Source organism: Perna viridis, chromosome 1 (genome assembly GCF_037379345.1).
Source record: "Perna viridis isolate PV_CMFRI_1.1 ecotype Kerala chromosome 1, ASM3737934v1, whole genome shotgun sequence".
NCBI lineage: Eukaryota > Metazoa > Mollusca > Bivalvia > Mytilida > Mytilidae > Perna > Perna viridis.
The window spans coordinates 1,380,621-1,394,059 of NC_142445.1; the positions used below are offsets into that span (position 1 = coordinate 1,380,621).

At 31.7% G+C, this 13,439-nt stretch overlaps 2 protein-coding genes across 11 annotated transcripts in view; one reads left to right on the forward strand and one right to left on the reverse strand.

The window, feature by feature from the left end:
- Nucleotides 1–13,439, forward strand: part of LOC148626791 (hepatocyte growth factor receptor-like) — a 44,670-nt gene that overhangs the window by 6,210 nt on the left and 25,021 nt on the right. For 3 of the 10 annotated variants that reach the window (XM_088593060.1, XM_088592972.1, XM_088592889.1), the window contains exons 2-3: nt 10,456–11,655; nt 12,051–12,263. In XM_088593060.1, coding sequence (XP_088449186.1) covers nt 10,516–11,655; nt 12,051–12,263 — 1,353 coding nt within the window. In that variant the 5' untranslated portion in view covers nt 10,456–10,515. Of the gene's footprint in view, nt 1–3,504; nt 3,650–4,174; nt 4,302–6,711; nt 6,856–7,115; nt 7,279–7,364; nt 7,389–8,274; nt 8,572–10,455; nt 11,656–12,050; nt 12,264–13,439 lie in introns of those variants that run through there. The other 7 variants (XM_088593478.1, XM_088593145.1, XM_088593391.1 and 4 more) reach the window with 7 other exon arrangements.
- LOC148626792 (uncharacterized) lies at nt 5,742–6,743 on the reverse strand. Its single transcript, XM_088564628.1, has one exon. It carries the CDS (start codon nt 6,741–6,743, stop codon nt 5,742–5,744), a length of 1,002 nt encoding a protein of 333 aa, XP_088420754.1.

The following is a 13,439-nucleotide window of genomic DNA, read 5'->3' on the forward strand; positions in this document are numbered from 1 at the left end:
TATGTTTGAATAGCTTCGGACGATAACTCAAAAACACTTTTAGCAACTTTTATGAAACTTCGGTGAATTTTTCATATCTATTGACGTAAGCTCCATTTCGATTTGTATAAATTTAAGATTTTTCATTTCTGTGTTATGAATTTTTATACTACAAAAAAAGGGGGATATTCAAGTTTTCGGGCAATAACTCAAAAACACTTTCACCTACTTTTATGAAACTTCGGTGAATTGTCTATATCTATTGACATAAGCTCACATTTGTTTTTTTATTAATTTCTGATTTTTCGTTTCTGTGTAATGAATTTTTATACTTAAAAAGGGGGATTTTCAAGTTTTTGGACCATAACTCAAAAACACTTTCACCAACTTTTATGAAACTTTGGCGAATTGTTCATATCTATTGACATAAGCTCCTTTGGATTTTTATAAATTTCAGATGTATTGTTTCCGTGTTATGAATTTTTATACACAAAAAAAGGGGGATTTTCAAGTTTTTGCACAATAACTCAAGAACACTTTCACTAACTTTTATGAAACTTTGGTGAATTGTTCATATCTTTTGAAGTAAGCTCCCTTCTGATTTGTATAAATGTCAAATTTTGTGTTTTTCATGTAATGAAGTTTTACCCTTTAAAAAAAGGCGGAAACGGCCAAGGAAATTCTTTTGTTGAAAAATCATTGAAAATGGACAGTTTGTTATGATGATCGACTAATGAATATATAAGGTACTTGACTACTTGGTAACCTTGTCTGAAAAGTGTGTTTTGAACAAGATAGAAATGTATGGGTGAAAAATCAAGACAACAAACTTAATTTAACTTGAGGTGGCTTTGATAGTGCCAAATTTTTTGTGCATTTTTTATTTACTTTTTTTTTTTTTGGGGGGGGGGGGGGTGGTGGTTATTTGACAAGGCTCGCAGTTTTTCTAGTTGATCATATAAATTCATTAAAAGTATAAAGACAAGTTAAGAGGGCAACAGGCTTATAGCACAGCTCTTTATCTTGGTTTAGTCAACTTTTTAGCACACAAATTTGGCAATAAGTCTTCTTTGGGAAAAATTCACTGAATAAGAATCTGGTATAAACAAACCAGCCTTCTTCTTATTCATCCAAAAGATCACACAGACAGTATTACTATTTGGTCTTTTATTCTCACCCATCATTTAAAATATTTCTTGTTTAGTTGTTAGGTATATGAGGAAGGCAACAGCCTTGAATGCAGGCAAATTGATATTTGAATAATATTTCATAATTTAAAAAAGTGAATGAAATCCAGATTAGTTCGATCTAGTTTTTAATCCAATAATGACTGGGCAAATGTAGATTAACATACAGCTTTATGTCCAATAATGACTGGGGAAAGGTAGATTAACATACAGCTTAATGTCCAATAATGACTGGGCAAATGTAGATTAACATACAGCATAATGTCCAATAATGACTGGGCAAATGTAGATTAACATACAGCATAATGTCCAATAATGACTGGGGAAAGGTAGATTAACATACAGCATAATGTCCAATAATGACTGGGCAAATGTAGATTAACATACAGCATTATGTCCAATAATGACTGGGGGAATGTAGATTAACATATGGCATAATGTCCAATAATGACTGGGGAAATGTGGATTAACATACAGCATAATGTCCAATAATGACTGGGGAAAGGTAGATTAACATATGGCATAATGTCCAATAATGACTGGGGGAATGTCCAATAATGACTGGGGAAAGGTAGATTAACATACAGCATAATGTCCAATAATGACTGGGGGAATGTAGATTAACATACAGCATAATGTCCAATAATGACTGGGGGAATGTAGATTAACAAACAGCATAATGTCCAATAATGACTGGGGAAATGTAGATTAACATACGGCCTAATGTCCAATAATGACTGGGGAAATGTAGATTAGCATATGGCTTAATGTCCAATAATGACTGGGCAAATGTAGATTAGCATATGGCATAATGTCCAATAATGACTGGGCAAATGTAGATTAACATACAGCTTAATGTCCAATAATGACTGGGTAAATGTGGATTAACATACAGCTTGATGTCCAATAATGACTGGAAATGTAGATTAACATATGGCATAATGTCCAATAATGACTGGGCAAATGTAGATTAACATACGGCATAATGTCCAATAATGACTGGGGGAATGTAGATTAACATACAGCTTGATGTCCAATAATGACTGGGTAAATGTGGATTAACATATGGCATAATGTCCAATAATGACTGGGCAAATGTAGATTAACATACAGCATTATGTCCAATAATGACTGGACAAATGTAGATTAACATATGGCATAATGTCCAATAATGACTGGGCAAATGTAGATTAACATACGGAATAATGTCCAATAATGACTGGGCAAATGTAGATTAACATACAGCTTTATGTCCTATAATGACCTCGGATATGTAGACTAACATATGGCATAATGTCCAATAATGACTGGGCAAATGTAGATTAACATATGGCATAATGTCCAATAATGACTGGGCAAATGTAGATTAACATACAGCATTATGTCCAATAATGACTGGGCAAATGTAGATTAACATATGGCATAATGTCCAATAATGACTGGGCAAATGTAGATTAACATATGGCATAATGTCCAATAATGACTGGGCAAATGTAGATTAACATATGGCATAATGTCCAATAATGACTGGGCAAATGTAGATTAACATACAGCTTGATGTCCTATAATGACCTCGGATATGTAGATTAACATATGGCATAATGTCCAATAATGACTGGGCAAATGTAGATTAACATATGGCATAATGTCCAATAATGACTGGGCAAATGTAGATTAACATATGGCATAATGTCCAATAATGACTGGGCAAATGTAGATTAACATACAGCATTATGTCCAATAATGACTGGACAAATGTAGATTAACATATGGCATAATGTCCAATAATGACTGGGCAAATGTAGATTAACATATGGCATAATGTCCAATAATGACTGGGCAAATGTAGATTAACATATGGCATTATGTCCAATAATGACTGGGGGAATGTAGATTAACATACAGCATAAGAGACATATGATCACAGTAATTAGGGTTCATTTGAATGAATAGATAGGAGATATTAATACTTAAGTATTCTAATATGACATGCTTCAAAGCTCTTTAGGCCACAGCCATGGTAAAAAAATGATAAACACATGACCATCATTGTGTGTGGCACATGGCTGTATCTATAAAAAATATGAAGAAACTAGTCCTATTAGAATCAAAATTAAACACGGAAACTCCATTTCTTAATCATTCTGGATTTAAAAAGATAACTTAAACACTTAGACATTGAATAATATGCATTGTTCCCTACATATTTATTTCCTTCCTTAGGAAGATAGTATTTTAAGGTAATTTTACTATAAGTTGTACAGTTGTAACTGTTTTTTTTTGTGATGAAACAAATGAAGTACTTGAACATGTAATAACAGCAAATTATCAGTAATTTAGTCTTGCATGTGTGTATAATAACTATATGGGATAATTACATACAGCTATGAAGTGTACTTGTTCTGGATGGTGAACAACATATTTCCTGTCCCATCGTGTAATAGTGATTCATGTTATAGAGGTGTGTAATCATTTCTAATGAGGTAAAACTTTTTATTGTTTTGAAAAATAAATGTAAATTATTAAATATGGCTTGTAAGTTATTAGATTTCCATATGTAGTATTAGTTTTATTGATACTGACATCTCTACTATTTGTTATTTTTTATGCAAAAAGTAGAGAAATTATCTCAGTCAACAACAAAATGCCTCCATAAATAAATTTGTTGATAAAAAATTGAAAGATATTTAGTATTGTATGTGTATTGAGGGATACAATAGTTTTGCGTAAAGGCTAGGCATTAAATGTATATGTAGATCGTATGTATATGGATGAAATTGTCTGATTTCTGCAAAGGAGATAATTCAACTCAAGGGTTTAAGTTGTACTCCTCATAAATGGTTTAATGGATTTTCATGAAATCTTACAGAAAGGCTTTGCATTGTGTATAGATGTGTATAAGGGGAGATAAATCAACTTAAAACAATTTTCAGATTCAAACCTTGCAAGCACAACTCCTCAAAAACATCTTATGGGATTTGAGTAAATTTTATTCATACTGTATTTAGATATGCAGGAGAAATATAACTGCAAAGGGAAGTAATCTGATGTACAGATTTGGTCTCACTAACCTTCCGGGTCAAATGGCCACCCCCCTATGTAGTACCAAAAACACACTGAACCCAGACATGCATTGTAAGTGCATTATTTGTGTGTATTATGATTAAAAGTAGTCAAAATAAAGCTGAGAATGTGTGCTTTAAAATCATATATGTAATTAACTACAAAAGTGTATGAATATTGTTTACATGTTAAAAAAGTAATTTTCAAAGTTTCAATGTGAATTCCCAGGACAAATGACATCTTAAAGTAGCATACCATTGGGAAGCTTGGAAAGTAAGGCTTCCAAAATCATTATGCTGATGGTATGATGATAGTAGAAATTCTTCACAAAATTTACTTGAATAAATAATACTGAAAATCCACATTTTTACCTGTTCTGCTAACTGACAGCATGGAGGCAAATTACTCACACATGTAAACATTATTCATACACTTTTGTGAGACCATAACTGTAAATTTTTATTGTCAATAAGGATTTTATTAGACAATAGAATCTTTCAAGATAAATTTCACAAGTGTGATACTATTTAGATTTTAATGAAATTTGATATGAAGGGCATAATGAAGGTTAAGGCATCATATACATGTATAGATGTGCATGAATGAAAATAATTACTGTTAATTTCAAATCACTGCTAGGGGAGATTTAATACAATTTAAGTTTAATTGAAATTGTTCACCCTAAGATTAAAACTAAGTTTCTCTTTGGATGGTATATCGAGTTTAAACTCAACTTCTTGCATGAAGATCCAGTGACACATGAAGTTGTTGGCCTCATTAATATTATCATGTATTTGGATCTTAGAGTGTGGTGGTTTAGATATGATATCTTTTGCTTTATTGAATGAGGCTGATATTTTCAATGTTTTAGAGGGTTGTACTGATAGGTTAAAACAAAGAGTAAGATTGTTCAAAACAGGATAAGACTATCATTGGTATATGGAGCTTTGAAAACTATTTATACCAGCTATTTTTAATTTTTGTAACAATGAAAATTTTCTTTGCATTTAAGCAATAAAACATAGAGAACACAACTAAAATTGAAGTATAGTATAGCTTTTAATGGTTGTAAGAGAAATCTTTTAGTAAACCTTAAAATTTCTACCAGTTTTGAATACCTATGCATGTGTGAAAAAGCAGAAAATTATTTTCATAAAAAAGCAACAAATGACTATTATGATTAGCACTATTCCAATTCTCATTTTTCAGAACTTCATGTCTTAAGTGGTCAAACTAGGAAATAAAATGTCTCAGTTCCTTCTTTGATTCATTAGTGCCATTGTCAAATGTTACCGGTACCTGTCATTTCAGCTCATGTGCATTGTTTAAAAATTTTATTTTTTGACAATATTATTATGCAACAACTTCAAATACTAAAAGTATGCTTATGACTGGAACTTGGGTCATACAACATTAAATATTCTGCATTCTATTAGAAAAACGTTATACAATATGTTTTAAAAAGTTATGTTAAAATTATTGTCACTATTCCAAATACATGTAGGTCTGGGTTTAATATTTCATTAAGTTAACAAGATATAAACTAGAAGTTTCATTGTCTCTGCTCCCTATCCAAAGCAACCCAGTAAAATTAATGGCAAGTGACATTGGTCGAGTAATTCCATCATAGATCATGTTATAAAGTAAAAGAAATTGTCCAGTATTACTTAGAATATGTAGATAACAGTTAGAATCTAACACTATAACGTTATCTCGTGATGATGTTATTACATGTAATGGAAAGAATTGTCTGTCTTTGGCAGCAGAATTTCCTTTGTATATGCTTTTAACATCACCTTTTTCATTTAAAGTTATGACACAATTATCATCCATCCTGTCTGCTACATGTAGGTAGCCATTACTTGTACAAGTAATACTACAGGGACATGCAAATATAGGATTCCTTTTATTATCATATTCATATTTCTGGAGCTTTTGACCCTGTTTATCCATGACTATAACAGCAGCCCTTATTTCACTGAATCCACCAACTATAACTTTCCCTTGGTCATTAACATGTATGGCTCTAGGATGTAATGGTGTCACATCATATACTGTGTCACATTTGTTACCTTTCTTTTCATTAATTTGTTGTAGTCTTGCTGTCTCCCATGTAGATAAGAGCAAGTCACCAGATGCTGAAATTGTCATCCCTTTTACTGATGTCTTAATTCTTAATTCTTGATTCATTTTGTCACCTTCAACTTTGATGAAATGAACTGTTTGGTTATAATAATCTGCTATCCACATAGAATCATCTGTACATGAACAAATCCAGTTTATATCTCTTAGATGTGTCTTGTAATGTTGAATAACTTTTAAGATTTGTACTTGGTTGTTTTGTTTGTCAATATTTCTGTATCTACCAGTGTGATGTTTGTTATGTATGCTATCTATACACTGATCACACAACACTTTGTCACAGTCATAACATTTCCACGTCTTTGTAATTAATGTCTGACATTGTTGACATTTTCTTCTGGTTGGTTTTGACACTGATGTTGATGAACCCATGGATTATAATTCCTCAATCTTGCATCAATATGATACTAATAATATGGATATTCACCAACTAAGTTTGGAATGATAATATTGTGAAGGCATTTACAGAGTTGTTTGCAAACAGGTATTGTTTTACTGTTTTCTATATGTGTTTTAAAAATTCTATCTTAGTGTACACATGATAAACTATGTACCGTACTCAATATATAGATTTAAATGTATTGCATTTCTTTTTGCTAAAGGAGGTTCACTACAGGTGATTTAAATGACATTTTGTAATGCAAGTTTATATACATCAGTATGAATTTATAATGATACTTGTACTAGGATGGTTTTTTTGTATTATTTTTTTAAATGTCATAGAGATGATCAAATACAAGAATGACAAGATCAAAACTGATGAAGAATAGTTGACCACTTGTAAGGGTTACCGGTAATATTGTCTTCAGGGAATATTTTGATGGGTTAAGATTGTAATGTTTATTTAATTTTCTAAAAGACCATCATTATCTAAGGCATTATAGATGTAGAGGCATTACCTGCACAGGTAAGAAATGATTGACCACCTAATCATTTTATAAATCTCCTTAGGCACTGTTTAAATTGACACATTCAACTAAGGATAAATCACATTAATACCTTATGATTAGGGTACAGGTATGTACTGGTACTTACATTTCTTATATATCATATTTGATTGTTTATCCTTTCATTCTTCCTTTTTGATTTGATCCAGAACTCTCGTGTCAAATATAGCTTAATAATTACACCTATTTTCAAACATAGTTTATCTGAAAAAAACATTGGACATTAATTCTTATTTCCTTAACCTATTTTATATGTTATAACATCTCCAAGGACATCAATAGATAATTGGAAGAGTTAAATGATGGTACCCCTGCTTAGTATACTCCTGTTTTAAGTTATACACATTTAGAAGTCATTTCAGATAAATTGTATAGCTTACTTTAAGAACTTACCAACCAACACTTGAACTCATTGACATTTTCACAGAAGAGTGCTTACTGATAAGTAGTCGTTCATGACAAGGGCTCCTACATGTACACAAGATATGTATAGCATACTTTATTAAGTGTTTTTTACCTCCCACAAAACATGCATTTATATGCCCAAAATATTTTCTGTTTTAAGCCAGCACACAATGTTTTGCCACTTAGATGTGGTTTATACAGAGTCTTTAGTGCCAGATCTAACTGACAATTACTTCTTCCAAACTTTGCACATTGTTTATGTCACCGCATTGATTATTTTGATTATTTATATCAAAATACTAATTGGTATTTGAGTTTCATTTCATAATTCATCTTCAATTCATTTCGTCATTTCATTCATCATGACCATACTTTCATATATGACAAAGGACACTGCATGACGACATATAATAGATATGCCTATGACGATTGTTTCGCGTGATAATTGCACGAGCACTGCATGTCAATTTCACTGTTAGGGATATATAAACTTTCTATTGTACAAACAAAATTTAGTCCACAAATTTATTCGGTTGATTAATGTCGCCGTTCAGATAAATAAATATGTTTGTTATTATATGGACTCAGCAGTTATATGGCCATTATATAATAATTGTGGACTTGATTTACTGCGACATTTTGGAGGTTCCACCGAGATATCTTTTATATGAACTGTCCATAATTTCTGACCATGATGATACATATATAAATTAATATACATATTTATGAGTTTTATTTTATTTTAGATTTGTAAAATGAATCCACAGACATGTTTACACATCAAGTAGAGGAAGAGGTCTTGAAGGAAAATTGCTTAATAGGGAATTATTTGTTTTACCGGGCGGAAAGTTAGAAACATTATGTAGTATTGCTTTTGATAATTTAATAGAGGTTGATAGTAAAAAAATAGTATGTTTTATTTCTGGAATCCCTGATATTTGTTCTTTGAACAAGTCATTTAAATATGAAGAATCATGTTTGGAAATCTATGGTAAAGATGGGAAAGAGATTGATCATTTAGAACAATTTAAATCTACCGTTTTTAAAATAGAAAATAAACTGAAGGAAATAAATTGTAAAATAGTTTTGGCTACGGTTACGACCATGAGTTTTTCCCTATGGAATAATACGAGGTACAAACAGAGGAAAACTTCAATGTTGAAATATCAAGAATCATATGAAATGATGCAAGATAAATTAAATGAAATTTTACGTAAGATAAACAATTTTATCACAGAATTTAATACTAATAATGGATTAGTAACACCTTTTCTACATGCACCGGTTCACAAATGTTCGAAAGGGAAAATTAGATATGTTTATTCTAAATTGATTGATGGTTTGCATCCCAACCCAGGACTTGTTGAGATATGGATAAAGCATATGCAAGATGTGATTGAACAAAATGAGTTCAAAATATAAACGTTCCTTGTGGTCTTCAGACATTGATGAAAATCATGTGTCTGTATATTTTGATTCATATGTTTTATTATATTTGAATGCTTCTATATTTTGATTATTTGTTTCATATGAATTTTGGTCATTTTTATACGTTTAGAGACATTTGCCACATACAATTTAAAAATGACAAAATTTCATTTTGAATATTTGACTTTATTATAAAATTGTATAAAATTGTTTTGTTGGTTTGCTCTTATATTGCAACATACGTTATATTAGATGCAGCATGTTTACTCATTTTTAGAGCAAATATATGTATTAAATGTTTTCGGGGACGAACCCTTTTTCATATGGAGGGGGTGTGTGTCACCACATTGATTATTTTGATTATTTATATCAAAATACTAATTGGTATTTGAGTTTCATTTCATAATTCATCTTCAATTCATTTCGTCATTTCATTCATCATGACGTATTTTCATATATGACAAAGGACACTGTATGACGACATATAATAGATATGCCTATGACGATTGTTTCGCGCGATAATTGCACGAGCACTGCATGTCAATTTCACTGTTAGGGATATATAAACTTTCTATTGTACAAACAAAATTTAGTCCACAAATTTATTCGGTCGATTAATGTCGCCGTTCAGATAAATAAATATATTTGTTATTATATGGACTCAGCAGTTATATGGCCATTATATAATAATTGTGGACTTGATTTACTGCGACATTTAGAATTATGAATTAATTATCCTACAGTGTGATGGGGTATCATGTCTCATTTGGTGCCTTATTTTTTGTCTCTGATCATTGTTTTGATATAGCAGGCTTTCAAGCAGGCCCTTATTTTCCTAATTTTCCTAATAAAAGCAGAAGAATCCTAAAAAGCCCTATTTTTGTTGAGAAATTCCTTATTTTTCGAATTTTGAAATTTTTATATAGTAACTTCCCTTTATATTGTTTGTATTAATGGTATCTAGCTTAGTATACTTTCAGAAAATGAATATTATGATCAAATAAACACCTCAGAAGACATTTTGGTGATCATTAGCAGTTGCAGAAATACAACTGTTAATGGTCACTGACATGATCTTCTAGGCTTGTAAATAGCTTTTATATAGTTGTCTTTAGCCAGTGTTGAATAACATGTTTTTTTAGTATTATAATTGAAAAAGAAAGAATGTCATCCCTTATTTTTATGTTAAAAGTCCTAAAAATCATATTTAGCCCTTATATTTTAAGAATTTGGCCCTAAAAATAGCCCTTATTTTTGACAAAAGTAACTTGAAAGCCTGTAATAATATTTATTTATTTTTACAGGACTCATGTTAACAGTGGAGACAGACAACTAGATGAAGACTGACTTGTCACAGATTCAAAATGGAGATTTATGTGCTTACACTTTTTTACCTATTTTCCTACATTGTATGTGAAGCTAGGATAATTCAGGTTTATAATGTGTCTCCAGAGAATGGACCTCTTGGTAAAATAACAGTAGATAAAGGAACAGGATATGTGTACATTGGTGGTCAGAACATATTCTTACAACTGTATGGAAATTTATCTGTTTTAAGTGAAGTTGAAGTTGGTCCAGTATTGGATAATCCTTCTTGTTATCCAGAACCTGAACCATGTTCACTGCCAAGGGAGACAACTGACAACAAAATACATGTATTAGCAATAAATAAAGAGCTGAACTACATTCTAGCATGTGGTACAGTTAAACATGGTTTGTGTACTGCCTACTCTCTCAGTGACATCTCAGCCATGAACCACACACTTAGTCCTAAAACACCTACCAGTAATGTTGTAGGAAGTGTCAGTGGGGAGTCATATTTAAACTCTTTTGCCTTTTTTGGATCTCCACCTAGAACATTGTCTAATTCACATGATTTACTGTATGTTGCCATGGGAACAGCCAATCAATCACAAGAATACACACCAGCTATTTTGTCAACACGTGAAATAAAAAGATTAGATAACTCTTGGGGCATGGATTATTTCTTAGATTCACAAACATCATCAACATATATGGATGTTGATATCAATGTCAGAAAAAAGTTTCGTTCCTATTATATTTATGGATTTGAGAAAGATGGATATACCTACTTTATATCAGTACAGATGAATGATCCAACTGCATTTGATGCACAAAATAATAAGTTTGTGACCAAAATTATTAGAATTTGTCAAAATGATCTTACATATTCATCGTACATGGAGCTACCATTAGAATGTTTATATGGTGACAAAACCTATCACATAGCAACAAGTGCCAAACTATCAGAGTATGGTATATTACCACTGTTTGATCACCTTTATGTTACATTTGGCAAAAATGATGACCTTGACCCTTCTCCTCGGAGGTCAGAAGGATCAGTTATGTGTAGTTATGAATTCAATAGCATATTGGAAAAATTTGAAAAATTAGGACAATATTGCTTCACCAGTGGTATTGGAAATGAAGTTGCATGGTATGTTGGTAAAAGTTTGGGACAAACTAGGAAATGTAATACTGATGTAAGTTTATCACTTCCTTAAAACCTGTCTTTCTTATTTTTCTTTAACATAAGAGATAATTAAGTTAATTTATTATGGTAAGTAACAAGATGCTTGTGTTCTGCAAAGAAAATGACAAGTGAGTTCTGTTATATTGTAACTGCTACACTGCTATGGACTATTACTGTAAAGTTGTCATCTAAAAGAAAATATCACTTGTTGAAGGAAGAAAAAAAGAATCTGTATGCAAATATGATAGACATAAAAATAAATTAGGTGTAGATTTAAATTTACATTGTAAAAACACAAGCTTCTGTCTGTAGCAAGTTTAAAGAATCATAAAAGGTATTCAACGCAACTTCAATATTTCTTTGTTCCCATGTTTTTGTCATTATAAATTCTTGGTTCTATTTCAGTCTAAGATTAATTTGTCGAATTATTGTGGTGAAAGTGATCGTAATGTAAATGGTATACAGGAAAGTACAGACCCGGCAAAGAGAAGTGAACTTACTTTGTCATTAGCTGCTTTCTATTCTGTAAAGAACTCTATACTAACATCAGTGGATGTTGTAGAACAGAACAGAAAGCCTGTAGCAATTCTCAGTACTGATGATGGATACCTGATGAAGGTAAAATAAACTAGTAATCATTGTGTTTGAATTCATCTCTGTTGGCCCTGCTGTGCTCTGGTAAAGATAGTGCACATCAGCTATGCATAAAGTCATTAATTTGACCTTGACATGAATTGTTACATAGAAACATGAATGGAAGAAGATATGATTGCTGTGATGTGTCCTCCACTTTTCGTGGCAGTGCCCTAAAAACTGAGTAAAGCAATGCTGATTTTACTTGAAATAAGCCAAACAGATGTGCCGTGTATGTGTAAATGTTTTTTCTTTTTTTAAGAAACCTGGTATATTTATATCCCACTAAAAAAGTGGGTGGTATATTGGAAGCACCTTGTCCATCCTTCCATTTGAATGGTTCTCAATGGATTAATTTGGCTGATAACTTAGTATAGATGTTAGCTATTTGTGGTGCTATTTGATATCAACTTCCTGTTTTGTTGGAATAAGACATTTTCACCATGCAGAATGATTTTCCTCACCAAAAATCTTGGCTTCTTTGATGGATTGATTGCAAATGTGATGTGTGGCTTGATATAGATAGGACATAAGTAATAAGCGTTGGGTACTATCCAATATCAACTTCCTGTACGAATGTGATATGTGGCTTTATTTAGATAGGACATAAGTAATAAGCGTTGGGTACTATCCAATATCAACTTCCTGTACGAATGTGATGTGTGGCTTGATTTAGATAGGACATAAGTAATAAGCGTTGGGTACTATCCAATATCAACTTCCTGTACGAATGTGATGTGTGGCTTGATATAGATAGGACATAAGTAATAAGCGTTGGGTACTATCCAATATCATCTTCCTGTACGAATGTGATATGTGGCTTGATTTAGAGATGGGTATAGGTATTAAGCGTTGGGTCCAATATCAACTTCCCTGTATAAATGGGGGTATAACTTTATAGGTTTATTTTGCAAAGTTTACTGTCCATATTCTTTAAAAAGTTACATGGACTACTTGCATTGTAGGCCAAAGCTGTTTAGCAGTTAAATTCTACCTACGATGTGAGCCAGAGTGGTCCAGAAGTTGATAATAAAGCTAGTATTCATAAATATTTAAAATGTACACATTTCTAACTTGAAGTGACCTCTTAAATATGTCTATGAGTCGTAGGCATATTTCAGAGGTCACTATAAGAGAGCTTAAAATTGATATTTTTTTGCA